The 14,820-nt window shown below is 37.2% G+C and overlaps 1 protein-coding gene across 1 annotated transcript; it reads left to right on the plus strand.

Annotated features, from left to right (window-relative positions):
* The first annotated feature begins 1,020 nt into the window (after window positions 1-1,020).
* LOC113080368 (CMP-N-acetylneuraminate-beta-galactosamide-alpha-2,3-sialyltransferase 1-like) lies at window positions 1,021-11,714 on the plus strand. Its single transcript, XM_026252536.1, has 6 exons — window positions 1,021-1,293; window positions 8,365-8,552; window positions 9,005-9,184; window positions 10,696-10,741; window positions 10,885-11,004; window positions 11,451-11,714. The coding sequence occupies exons 1-6, from the start codon at window positions 1,021-1,023 to the stop codon at window positions 11,616-11,618; spliced, it is 975 nt and encodes a 324-aa protein (XP_026108321.1). The 3' UTR covers window positions 11,619-11,714.
* The last annotated feature ends 3,106 nt before the right edge of the window (window positions 11,715-14,820 follow it).

Genomic DNA, 14,820 nt, shown 5'->3' on the forward strand with positions numbered 1-14,820 from the left:
AATGTATCAATTACCACTGCAATTGCAAAATGAAGTAAGAAATATAAATGTAAACTTGTATATAATGTATACAAATCATTTTTACAGTTAAAAACAAAACATAAAAAGTCCTTATGGAAAAATGGGTGTTTGAATACGCAGAAAAGCAGCCGTTTATATGATTTGGAATAAAAGGGCACTACATAAAAAAATAGAAAGGAAAATTACCATGTGATATACATTTTAGACACTACAATGATTCATATTTACAAGTCTCAGTAGTGCTAAGTACATTAAATGTATATTAATTTTAATTAATATATGTTCGCCCCACCTGACATTTTCTGGGTGGTAAAATCAGAAATCTTGTTTAATAATGAATTAATGCTGCCTAAAATGCTGTAACCAATATAAAACAACACAATACATTTTTTGGGACATAAAAATGCATTTTAAAACTGTTTTGCTTAAAATATTTTTTTTCTTCTTGAAAATCTTATTTGTCATTGACCCATTGTTTAGTGGCCTATATTGTTCCCAATCACTATAGTTATTAGGTATTTAAAAAACAGATGTATTAAACCATGAATAGTCTTGACCACACACTCTGAATCGTTTTAGGGGTGCATGTTTAATAATCAGAGCTAAAAAAAAATAAAATTATTATTATCTTAAAATAATTACATGCCAAATCTGATCAAAATCTGCCATATTACATACATGAGAAAACTAGCTATTATACAAGTCATGTCAAAATGCTTGCATACTATTTTATAGTTTCTTCTAAAAATAAACTTATATTTAGGTAATAATAAAAAAAAGTCACTCATGTTTGGATTGATATGGGGGTGTAAATTATCAAAAGGTATATTTTTGGGTGGAGTAACCTTTTAAGCACTGAGATGAATATTTACAACAAATACACAACTGTTACTATATTATGTGTCTTGAGGATCTTAATATATACCACTCCTTTTCCCTCTATAGGTCTGTAATACTTCAGTTTAAAGTGGCAAAACCTCCAACATCACTGACGTAAAGATGAGTGTTTTACGAGTGAAACATCAGCGCTACATTACCGCATTCCTGAGCTCCACTATCATCTTGTTACTTCTGTGCTTTCAAAACTCTCTGTTGGTTTTCAACTATGGTTCTTATGGTTTTCTATCTGAGAGCTCTCCATGTGCTTGCCATATCTGTGTGGCAGACAGAGGAAATAGTAACTGGTTCAGTGAGCGATATGACCCCAACGTACCAATTCTTCTCAACAGCAACAACAGTGTATTGAGTGCAAATGTCTCCAGGTGGTGGAAGGTAAGAAAAGTTACTGCAAAATCAATATACAGGTCCTTTTCAAAAAATTAGCATATTGTGATAAAGTTCATTATTTTCCATAATGTAATGATAAAAATATATACTTTCATATATTTTAGATTCATTGCACACCAACTGAAATATTTCAGGTCTTTTATTGTTTTAATACTGATGATTTTGGCATACAGCTCATGAAAACCCAAAATTCCTATCTCAAAAAATTAGCATATCATGAAAAGGTTCTCTAAACGAGCTATTAACCTAATCGTCTGAATCAACTAATTAACTCTAAACACCTGCAAAAGATTCCTGAGGCTTTAAAAAACTCCCAGCCTGGTTCATTACTCAAAACCGCAATCATGGGTAAGACTGCCAACCTGACTGCTGTCCAGAAGGCCATCATTGACACCCTCAAGCGAGAGGGTAAGACACAGAAATAAATTTCTGAACGAATAGGCTGTTCCCAGAGTGCTGTATCAAGGCACCTCAGTGGGAAGTCTGTGGGAAGGAAAAAGTGTGGCAAAAAAACGCTGCACAACGAGAAGAGGTGACCAGACCCTGAGGAAGATTGTGGAGAAGGACTGATTCCAGACCTTGGGGGACCTGCGGAAGCAGTGGACTGAGTCTGGAGCAGAGCCACCGTGCACAGGCGTGTGCAGGAAATGGGCAACAGAGAAGCAGCACTGGACTGTTGATCAGTGGTCCAAAGTACTTTTTTTGGATGAAAGCAAATTTTGCATGTCATTCGGAAATCAAGATACCAGAGTCTGGAGGAAGACTGGGGAGAAGGAAATGCCAAAATGCCTGAAGTCCAGTGTCAAGTACCCACAGTCAGTGATGGTCTGTGGTGCCATGTCAGCTGCTGGTGTTGGTCCACTGTGTTTTATCAAGGGCAAGGTCAATGCAGCTAGCTATCAGGACATTTTGGAGCACTTCATGCTTCCATCTGCTGAAAATCTTTATGGAGATGAAGATTTCGTTTTTCAGCACGACCTGGCACCTGCTCACAGTGCCAAAACCACTGGTAAATGGTTTACTGACCATGGTATTACTGTGCTCAATTGGCCTGCCAACTCTCCTGACCTGAACCCCATGGAGAATCTGTGGGATATTGTGAAGAGAAAGTTGAGAGACACAAGACCCAACACTCTGGATGAGCTTAAGGCCGCTGAATATTTACACTGAATACGCTGAATAGACCTGAAATATTTCAGTTGGTGTGCAATGAATCTTAAATATATGAAAGTTTAATTTTTATCATTACATTATTGAAAATAATGAACTTTATCACAATATGCAATTTTTTTAGAAGGATCTGTACATCCCTTACTTACCAAAAGGACCCCACAAGTTAGTTATTTGTCTTTTAATCCATGTAACTTTAAAGGGGTCATATGATGTGATTTTACATTTTTCCTTTCTCTTTAGAGTGTTTCAAGCTCTTGGTGCATGAAGTAGATCTGTAAAGTTTCAAAGACTAAAGTCTCAAATCCAAAGAGATATTCTTTATAAAAGTTAACAGTCAACCTCACCCTCCTAAAAACTACTTTGTTTGTTCTTCCAAAAGAGGACACAACTATAAATCAGTGGTTAAGTTGTATTTCAACATTGTTCCAGAACAGTTCCACCCAAATATTTTTGTGTGTGCAACGTATTATGGAAGATGAGGAACGTTTCATGAACCAGTAACTAGGGCTGTAGTACTCGAGTCCGGTCCGGACTCGAGGCATTTTTCTGTCGTCTCGGACTTGTCTCGGACTCGTTGAATTTGCACTCGGACTTGTCTCGGACTTGGCCATTGGACTCGCCAAGTCTTCTAGTTGGTCTCGACCGAGTCCAGCAAAAAAATAAAATAAAAAATTTCTCCTTCAAAACAAAACCACATTTGCATGATGTCGCGACTGAAAACTTGTGGAAAACGCTAGGCGCGCCGCTCTCCTTATTTCCAAAGCACTCTGTAATCTGCGTTTGCGCTCCAGTGGCTTCTGCTGTTGCTGGGCAACCATGACCCGCTCTTCATGATGACGCAGAAGTTTCAGCAAAGAATAAATGGAATTCCAGCACTTAAAATCACTTGCAGTAGCTCTGCTAATAGATTCATTTAAAAAATGGCTATCCTTGTACAACTATGATCATCTGTTTCTCCATCTTGCCTTAGCTTTCAGTATTGTTCCGGGAAAGGATGTGCATGACAAGTGGTGCACTTACTGCGACCTGAAAAGTTTAGATGTTTCTAATTAAATTTTCTACATGTTCGATTGTGTTTTATTTACGTCTACACCTAGATAGCCTTTTTTTATCAATAAACGCGTATTAATGTATAGCCTTATGCAACAATTACATATGTAAATTTTATATATGACATTACATATTTACATTTTCATGTAACAGACAGTATTTGTATCTGTAACAATCACAAAATTTTTCCTATCTGCATTCGGATACAACATCGTTCAGTTACTTGATAAGACTGTTATGACTTTTTATATATTTTTCGTAGTTATCACTGAAGTATGTCGTGTTAAACTGAAATAATTATTAATTTCTAAAATAACATTTATCATGCAAGCAGAGATGTCATGACAAACGTTTAGTGATCATTTGAACACGACTGAATCCATTCAATGCACACATTCTCATTACGCAGAACACTTTGAGCGAGTCTTAATGTTAATGAACTTCACTAAACAGATGTGTGTGTTCCGCGCAAACCAGCAAAAGGTAAATATGCAAACATGTAGGACAAGTAGACAATGTATCCGTATCGAAGCTGATTATTAGCCGACTCTTGAGAGAGAACTGATTTGGTTTTTGAGAGACTGAGACGCGCAGCGCGGCTGTTTGATTGGTGAGCGCGCTGTGCTTATTCCATTCATTCGTATCATATGGTAGCCTAAGCTTTCAATATTTGCCTTTTAAATATATACAAATAATAAAACTTGTAGCTATGATGTATTATTATAGGTAAAATTACTCTTGCAATGCTCTGATTTCTGAGAGATAAACAGAGAGGCGACAACAATGCGGTGTTTGATTTGCGCTCTTTTCACTCATAAAGTTTACATTCATTCACTTCTGGCGCTGATGCCCTGTCTCACCTGTTATCTAGCAAACACCAGACTCTGTCAGCTTTAGCCGAGTATTCAGGCAGAATTATTCCTTGTCCGTTATTCGTTTTTAAGCCATTATCCGTGCCATTCCGAATAAGGTATTCGGCTTCAGGCACAACCCTAATTATTACATTACATATTTTATTTTCACATGCAACATAGATAAGGTCATATAGTAACAGCTCCACGCAATATTGTAATTCTAAAATTCACGTCGTACTTGCAAACACTTTGTATGCATTATGGTTAATACATGCTGGAGTAGTCGATTTGCGTGTGTCTGTGCACAGTTTTTGACCACAGATATAATGTCAACAAAAAATAAAGTACATAAAAATTATTTGACCTTACAGTTCCAAACTTTGTTTGTTTATCCAAGTTTAGCTCCCAGGGTCGGACTGGGGGTAAAACCAGTACTCATTAGCAAGGCCCCAAAGGAAGAGAGGGCCCTTGAAAACTATGAATCTGAAATATATATTTTTTACCTGTTTATTTTCATGGGTGGGGGCCATGGGGGCCCATCAGGACTGCCTATGCATAGGGCCCAGGATCTTGTTTAACGCCCCTGTTAGCTTTAACCCTAATTATACACACTTGAACCTATTCAAGCTCTTACTAGACACACTAATCTTCCAGGTGTGTTAAGGCCAGTTGGAGCTAAACTTTTCAGGACATTGGCCATCCAGGATGTAGTTTGGAGACCCCTGTCCTACGGAGTTGTTACTTTGCACATGCTTTTTGATCATTACAAATAATAATGTAAAATGATTTTCTTAGAATAGGAGATATGCTTTCTCTCGCATCACAAACATTATCAGTAGTTAAGTATGTGGTCTTGAAGAGGACCCTTTTTTCTTTCATTTGGACTCGGTCTTGGACTTGGACTCGAAACTTTTGGACTTGGACTTGACTTGGACTCGAACCTCTTTGGACTCGGTCTTGACTCGGTCTCGACTAGTCCTGGACTTGGACTTGACTTGGACTCGACAAAGCCGGACTTGACTACAGCTCTACCAGTAACCTACAATGCGTCTTTGGCACAAAGCCTGTTCTATAAAGTGGGGCAGTTCTAACTTTGAAAGGACAGTCTGATGCTTCTAACTTGCAGCTGTCAGGTATGACTCGGGACACAGAGGTAAAGATGAATTCAGAATGGTGTTATTTATTAAGAGTTCAAGTGCGCAGTGTATCGTTGTTGCTAGTTGCACAGTTAAGTTCCATTTCTCCAGTGCATGTAGTATAATTCGTAGAACAGGGGAATCGCACAGGTGCAAGAGTTTGGATCTCAGATGTCACAGCCAGAGTTATAGATCGCTCACTAATCTTCGCTTCCTTCTCACAAGCCAAAGACAGCATCCACTCGGAATGATCATGGGAGAATATAGCGACCATAGAATAACATGGCATCGCACAGTGATCCACATTCTTGGGAACAGCAGAACAAGAACACAGGTTAGTGTAACACTGAGGTGAGTACACGTTACGTGACTTAAAGGCACTGGGAGACAACTGCGAGGATCTTTCCTGTTGGGGACTTGACAGGGAACCGAGGTGCAGGTGAGTGTATTCATAGTGCTCTTAATTCACGGTACGTGACAGGGTTAACTTGGTGTTCGATGGGGAATGGTCCAATATACTTAGGGCTGAGCTTTTTACAGGGTTGTCTTAGACGAATGTCTCGGGTAGAGAGCCATACTAGCTGATCAGGTTGGTACATGGGATTTGCTCTTCTATGGAGATCAGCAAAGTATTGCTGCCGGTTCCCTGTCTGTTGGAGATGCTGGTGAGCCTGGTCCCAAACCCTCTCACTGTTCTGGAACCAGGTATTGACTGCTAGGACTTCTGAAAGTTCACATGATCAGGGGAAAAGTGGGGGTTGATAGCCTAAAATACATTGAAAGGGAGTGAGGTTAGTGGATGATTGATGGAGCGAGTTTTGTGCATACTCAGCCCAGATGAGGTAACTGTTCCACAGGTTCTGGTTCTGGTGGCAGAATATCCTTAGGAAGTGTCTGATGTCTTGGATTTTGCGTTCCGTTTGTCCGTTGGCCTGGAGATGATAACCAGAAGTGAGACTGACAGTGACATTTAATAGAGAAAAGAAGGCCCTCCATTCCCTCAAAATAAATTGTGGCCCCCGATCAGAGACAATGTCTTCTGGGATCCCGAAGTTCCGGAATACGTGTTCGAACAACAACTCGGCAGTCTCAAATGCTGTGGGAAGAGCTTGTAAAGGGATTAGTTTGCATGCCTTGGAAAATCTGTCAATGGCCACTAGTATGCATGTCTTGTCATCAGAAACTGGGAGATCCATGACAAAATCTACCCCAATGTGAGACCATGGGCGATGGGGAATAGGTAAGGGTACCAGTAGATGTCATGGGACCTTGGTTATAGCACACAGCACACATCCTCTGATGAACTCTTGCACTTCCTCCTGCATGCCTGGCCACCAATATTTGCACTGCAAAGAAGCAAGAGCTTTTGTTACCTCTGGGTGGCCTGTCCCCACTGAGCAATGTACCTGGGAAATCAGAGCCTTGCAATGATCCTTGGGTACAAACGTCCTTCCCGGTGGGCATGCAGGTGGCATGGGTTGCTGTTGAGCTTGTTCTCTGAGCAATTCATCTAAGTCCCATTGAATAGGATATACAAATAACTTTGTGGGTAAGATACAGTACGGACAGGGTATCCGCTTGGCTATTGTTGGATCCAGGGCGATAAGTGATCTGAAAATGAAACCGAGTGAAGAAAAGAGCCCACCTGGCCTGGCGAGGGTTAGGTCTCTTGGCTTCCTTTAGATATTGCAGGTTTTTAGTGATCGGTCAGCACAAGAAACGGTTGCCAGGCCCCTTCCAGCCAGTGTCTCCATTCTTCCAGCACCAACTTTACTGCAAGGAGTTCTCGGTTGCCGATGTCACAGTTCCTCTCTGCAGGGGACAACTCTGTATTATAATTGTTGTTATGATCATTCATGAGTTGATATAACATATTATTAGGTTTTTTAATGCACTGTGCCATTAACATAATGCCTTAAGAATACCCTATTATACCCATTTATAATACATTATAAATAGGCTTCAAAGAAAATGTTACAGATTCTTCTACAACCTTGTTAATCAGCTATCATTTTGCACTGATTTTAGGAATAAATTATGGGTAGGTTTAAGAGGTAGGGACTGGCTTAAGTCTATATTTTTTGACCGTAATGTTGATCCAGGATCAACAAAAGATGTTGAACATGTCTTACTTGGCAAAATCACGGCTACCCACTGCATAACAGATGATGACCTTTTCTGCCATCTCGGGCTGTGTGAACTAGAGTGCGAAACACTGAAACTCTGCATATATCTTCCTTACAGACATGAAAAATGTCTGCTTTCAAATGAACCAATTTAAATGGAAAACAAATATTCTCCAATTGTGTAATCCATATGAAATATGCATAAAGGTGCATCACTAGTGTTGAAATAATGGGTTGGTGTCACTGACTTGATCTCTTATGCTGAAAACACAGAAAGCACTATAGTGTATCAAAACATTATTAAATGTTAATCCATCTTCCTTACTGTTTTTCCCTGGCAGTGACACATTCATAATCATTGTTTCTGCTGTGCGCTTTGGCAAGCTCTGTGTGTGCTTGAGCACTTATAGCCTATGTAGCCAATATAAGGCTCATTATAATGATTTAAATGGTTTATTAATAGATGTGCGATAAGTTGACTAATGCTTAAAATGAATGACTACTAGTCGACCAGAAAAATCTTTAGTCAAGGGCAGCCCTACATACATGTAGTGTAATTGGACTAAAAACCTCATTAAGTAAATACCGACATTATGACAACTTATAATCAAAAGGCACTGAAAACCTCTTGAAATAGTATATTTATGCAGTATAAACACACTTACTGGAGTGGATATTATACTTAATTCTGCTAAATTACTTTAAAATATCATACAGGAGCTACAATCAAATGCCGGCAACTACACAGAGGTGATGGATCAGTTGTTTTCTCTCTTCCCTGATGAAGAGCACTACTCAGATACCGGTCCAGATCGCTGCAGAACCTGTGCTGTGGTGGGCAACTCTGGGAACCTGCTGGGATCCAATTACGGGCCTCTCATAGATTTCCATGACTTTGTCATAAGGTAGTCAATAAGATTGCTTCAGTAATATAGATACGATGTTTTTTTAATTAAGATTATCACTCTTCAAATTGAACAGGGTTTTGAGAGTAAAGAAGCATCAATATAGATGGGATGGATATGTTATGCATTTAATGTCAGAGACTCTGTATGTCTTTGTTAAAGGGGTAGTTAAAGTAAAGGAAAAAAGTCTGTTTCTTCATCAAAACATATCTGGAGAAATGTAGCTTTAAAATGTATAAAATTAGATTTGGAGAAATCACTTGTTCACCAGTGTATCCTCTGCAGTGATACCATAAAATGTGATACCATAAAAAACCAAACACTTTCATAATAGTGTCTTAGTACTATAAAATACCACTGCCATGATGTGCCATGAGTTCAGATTAGATGCCTCAAAGGCTTTTCATTAGAATATCAAGCACACTTCAAACTCCTGTGTATTTTTCTCTTAGGATGAATAAAGGCCAGACAGAAGGTTATGAGAAGGATGTAGGGTCAAAGACAACTCACCGGATTGTGTATCCCGAGAGTGCCATGGACTTAGACAACTCCACCCATCTAGTACTTCTTCCATTTAAGATTCTGGACATTCAGTGGCTCATCAGTGCCTTCACCACTAGACACATCACACAGTGAGAATTAACCATGCATTAATAAATACATGACAGTAAACTAGGTGATACAATTTAAAGGGGACATCAGATGCAAAATGCAAAATACTGTATTCATTATAATCAGTGAAAGTTCAGAAACGGTCACTTTGTCGCGTCGACTACACTACATTTTGTAGAGGGTTTATAAAGGTGTTTTTTTTTTCTTTCTATTTTTTCACTAAGTCATCTACTCATTTTATATTTTAAATAGTTTTTGAGTAGTTAGAACTGCATAATTAAGACTGGTGACTTTAATAGAAGATGGGGTGGAGTGAGCAGTAGCTCATGAGAATTTAAAGAGACATGAACAGAAATGGGTCACTCTGAACAGATCTGTTTTTTGACAAGGTAAAAGGGAGTTGTTTTACCCTACCACTGAAAATGTCAATTTATTTATTTTTATGTGGCCAAGTATGGTGACCCATACTCTGAATTAATGCTCTGCATTTATCCCATCCAAAGTGCACACACACGCAGTGGGCCTTGCTCAGAATTGAAGGTAGGAGACAGCACTGTACATTCACTCCCCCCACCAACAGTCCCTACAAGGCTCGAACCCGCAAACCTTTTGGTTATGAGTCTGACTCTTTAACCATTAGACCACAACTTGCCCCCATGTTATGTACATAAAGTTATACATCCTGTAATACATAAAAAACTATGTACTAATTATATGCATTTTAAAAGTAATTTATTTCTTTAAAATAGGAATTGAAACACATAGCATTAAGAAACTAAACACCAGCTAACAGCTAGGGAATAAGCGAAGCAAGAGACCCAACCAACACCAACCCAATCTCATGAAAGTGCATATAAATAGTATTCCAAATAAAAACAGAAACTCATGGTACTGATATGCAAAAATGGACTTTGGCATGTATATGCTAAACGATGAGTAGGTTTAGGGCTGTGGGGTAGATGCGTATCAAATGTACATAAAAACTGTGTATCATATGCACAGCAACAAATTTCATATCATATGCACGTGAAAACTGTTTATAATATTCACCTTTTTACCTATTTTTACCTTTGCACTTTAAATAATCCATACATGTCATGTATTTCATCAGGGCACCTTACTTTATTAATATTTATTTTGAATGCCTTAAATAACGAACTTCAACAACATAAGGGCAGATCCCTTAAGCACAGCTGACAATGATTTTAAGTGGTCAGGCATAGTGGACAAGAATATTCACATGTTCATCCTTTGATTCCTCTGTCCTCAACAAGGATGCACAAATAAGAAATGAGAAGCACCCAAAGAACACCTAGAGACAATTAAGGAACTAATAAACAATGAAACTACAACTGACTACAAGACTAGAATACATGAAAGACCAAAACTTCAGCATAAAAGACACAAACAGGGAACGTGATAATGAAAAATCAGCAGTAAAAATCTATGATGGAATTTCTATGAAATTGTTTATTAAAACTAAATTTTTTAATCTGAATTTTGATCTGAATTGATTTGTTTGTTTTCTCAGAACATATGTACAAGTGCCGTCTACAATCAAAGCAAACAAGGATAAGGTGAATAACAAACCTTCTCATGAAATCAACCAATCAGTCAAATAACAGATGTTAATTTGTTTTGATTTGTATGGCTTACTGATATTGCCTGATTGAAATCTTGATACTGTAATTGCATGTTTTATTTCTGTCATTGTCTTTAGGTGATGATCCTCCACCCAGAATTCATTAGATATGTCTATGATAACTGGGCAGAAAGGCATGGCAGATACCCATCCACTGGTTTCTTAACACTGATATTCGCTCTTCACATCTGTGATGAGGTAAAGCTCCCATTCTGAGTTGTGGCGCTGCATTGGTGTCATTGTTAAGGGAGTGCCAGGATTTACAGAGATTCAAAGGAATCACAATAGAGCAACCCCGGGTGACAGCAAATATTTGATTTTGGGTTTAAGAATGAATAAGGCTCCAGACTGTTTACACAAAAACAAAAGGCCTTTCAGCAAAGTGTTAGGAATGAAACAAGAGGAGCTGAACCATATCCTAATGCCATATCCTACACTTTCAGCAATACTATCCTCAAAAATTTACTGAATTGTGATATTATTTTTGGAGGAATCATTTTTTATCATATTCTTTTTAAAAGAGGGCTTTTATTTTTGTGTTTTCTCAAATAATAATAGTTTGTTTTTGTTTTTTATCTTGAATAAGACTTTTCTTCACAGTGACAAAGAAATTAATAATGCATGGATTACTCAATCTCTTACAGGTGAATGTGTTTGGGTTTGGAGCTACGAGTGATGGAATCTGGCATCATTATTTTGATAAAACACTGACTTCATATGAGATTGGCGTTCATGCTGGAAAATTTGAAAATGAAACACTGAATCGGCTCCAACAGGAAAACAAGATTTTGATTCACATGGGTTGGACATGAAGCAGAAACACTCTCTAGTGCACAATATCACATTGCATTGCAGTACTGAATATTATGTTTTCTTGATTTGTGCAGCAAAGACTTTCAGTTGAGATTCCTATTCCTATTCCTTGAGATCAACTTGCGGCACCAAATGAAATTATGCCATGGATATATAATAATGAGAAGCTTTAAATTAACTACTAATTCTTATAATAATTATATAAATGTATTAAATGAATTATAAACAATTATGTATAATGTAAATATAAATATGTAGACACAAAAGTCAAGCAATTTTGTCTCTAAACATTATTTGAACGTAAACTACTTTAATTTGGAGTGAGCAATATGGGGGAGTGGCTTCATTGCATTATATAAGTGACAATTTATTCACAGCTGATTGGTCCGGTTTGGGTTTGCGATCTCTAAACCTGAATAAAACTTTTTCTGTAGCAGGATAGCAGGGTAGCCATGTAGCGTAAGTTATTATAGTGGCAAAACCTGCTCCAAAGCAGAGGCAAAAGTGTAATCCGCAATACAGTCAATGGTCAGGGCAGGCAGCAAACAATCAAACACAAACAAACACACAAAAAAAGCAAGTTAACAGTCCATGGTCAAAGGCCAAACTAGGAACATGGAAAGAAACACGGAAACTAGGAATAAAGCTACAAATATTCAATACTTAGCAATATGTGTCTGTGTGAGAGCAGTCTTTATAGTCCTCCTGACAGGAAGCATAAGGAGTCTGAGATTGGTTCCTGTAAGCAACCAACGGTAAGGGTAAGCAGTAACGGTAAAGGGTGGTGTGCCCTCCAGCAGAAAGGATTGGCACTCCAGCTGGTAATTGTAACACATTCTATGTACAGACAAGCAGATATGAGCCCATAATGTGAACACAATAAATATGAGTAATTTGCATGTAAAACAGACCTTCCCAAAAACTCTCCTCTGTATTCGTAAACGCTTCGAAAAAGTTCAGATTTGATAGTTAAACATATGAATGTTTATGAACTCCAATAATTCATAGATGAAATTAAAAAACATATTACTAGCATCTATGTTTTAAGATTTTAACTAAATATAAAAAGCAACCAGTAATATTGATTTCTCCATTGTTGTAGGCAGTAAGATGGTTGGTCGCTATTTTTAGGAACAAAAATAAATTCTGCTCCTTTCATGTATGAGGCCCATTGTGTTTATAGAGATTGATTTTTTTAAATAACTTTTTATAATGCATTAAGCAACGTTAAAGGCACAATATGTAAGTTTTTTTATAAAAATATATAAAAAAACCACTAGAATAGTGTTATATATGCTCAAACAGCAGCTTTACACACTAACGTTAAAAATTGAATTAGCAATCAACCACACCTTTAAATTGTATTTTTACTGTACTTTCTTTTATTATTACTATGTTGTTTTCATTCTATAACAGCCTTTACTGCCCTCTTCTGGAGAATAAAGACACTAGCGGTAAATCCAGAAGGTTTTCATGCAATCCTATACTGCCTATATCCATCATATTACTTATTTGGTGGACTTCTTTAATACAATAATTTATTTTCTTAATCTTTATTAGGCTGTGTTCCAGTCATTTTGACAGGAGAGAATTTTCTTAAGTGCTAGGTAATGTTAGTGTATTGTACTAAACTTACTGATTTTTCTCAACAACTTCCCAAAAAACAAAAGGATTTTCCCCACCTTGTTACACTAGTGGTGTTTCCTGCATGTGAATACAGTATTCATTCTATGATCACATGCACGCAACAGAACTCTTTTAAACAATCTTTTCAGAGATGTAATTCATAAGCTCAATAGTGTGATTGCTATAATGCGCAGCACTGTGAAATGTATAACAAATAAATATGATGCAACATGAGCAGATTTAAATTTAAAGCCACAATATAGAATCTTTGATTTCACTTCATTCACAACAGCTGTGATAGTTTTATAGTGCAGGTCCATTTTTGTTACAAAATTTTTTTGCCCCAACCCCACGTTCATTTTCGACCTGTGGCCAGTTTAAGGATAAGCCTTGCCTAACCTTACACACTCTCTGTATATGCATGTAACAAGTCTAACCAATTATCAAATCAAACATGCATTAGTTAGGATTATGTTGAATTATATTTTGTTTACCGCACTGTACATTAATTAAGGACTTTGCTATTTGAGGTATTTAAGGTAAATATTGATTCCCATATGATGCACATTCAATTATCTACTGCCACCCTAAAAATTTAATTTAACGACACTTTTAATTAACGTTTTTTAAAAACTTGCTTAGTCTGCTTATAGTTTCTAAGGAATTTCTACATAAACATAGCAGATTAATGTGCATCTCTCAGATATGTACATTACACCATAATACTGATTAATGATGGTTATTGCACATGTGACATTCACGTGCCAGTTTGATAATGAGACTGAGTGACATGATCTCTCAAATCATTACGCTCTCTGAAAGTGATTAATGGTGTTGTTGTGATCCAAAATGCTGCAAGAAATATTACTAAACAGTCTTTAAACAAGAACTAGAATAATCAGGAAAATAAAAGGGAACATTCACATACAGTCATGCCCAAAAATATGGACCCCCTTGGTAATTATATTCAAAGAAGAATGTGAAAATGAATCTGCATTGTTAATCCTTTTGATCTTTTATTTTAAAAATTTGCAAAAATCTAACCTTTCATTGGATAATAAGAATTTAAAATGGGGGGAAATATCATTATGAAATAAATGTTTTTCATTTAGTTTCAATGTGTATTTGACCGTAGTTTTTTTTTTTTTTCAAAGCTTGTGAAGTGACTCTTGAGTAGCACTGATGAAGTTCATGACATTCAGATGCTAAAAACTCAGCCACAGTATGTTTTCATATTTGTCCATTTTCCATTCATGGGTCATTTTTGACCTCAACAACAATGTGATAACTTTTTTGAAACGCCACTCCTAAAAAAAAAAAAAAAAAAAAAAACTCTGGCCATCCCACTGGCATCCCCCTTTCACCAAATCCATGCTGACTGTTCATGCTTAACATACTCAAGCCAAGGTCTACACATATTCAAAGTTCACAAGCAACCAAGCTATGAAACTTTTCTCATGTAAACATACTGCAGTGTTCCTGGCTGTGACGATCACTTTTAACCTGAAATGGCTAAAAATCAAGTGAGTATACAACATATTTCAACATGTTTGGTTTTGATTAAAAGACATGAAT

The sequence above is a fragment of the Carassius auratus genome, unplaced genomic scaffold, assembly GCF_003368295.1.
Source record: "Carassius auratus strain Wakin unplaced genomic scaffold, ASM336829v1 scaf_tig00031053, whole genome shotgun sequence".
Classification (NCBI taxonomy): domain Eukaryota; kingdom Metazoa; phylum Chordata; class Actinopteri; order Cypriniformes; family Cyprinidae; genus Carassius; species Carassius auratus.

What these genes read in the sequence shown, in the direction of transcription:
- LOC113080368 (XM_026252536.1), top strand. Translation starts at nt 1,021, where the DNA reads ATGAGTGTTTTACGAGTGAAACATCAGCGCTACATTACCGCATTCCTG. An exon ending in ATGTCTCCAGGTGGTGGAAG is followed by an intron (nt 1,294 to 8,364) that starts GTAAGAAAAGTT and finishes AATATCATACAG; the next exon opens with GAGCTACAATCAAATGCCGG. An exon ending in ACCACTAGACACATCACACA is followed by an intron (nt 9,185 to 10,695) that starts GTGAGAATTAAC and finishes TTGTTTTCTCAG; the next exon opens with AACATATGTACAAGTGCCGT.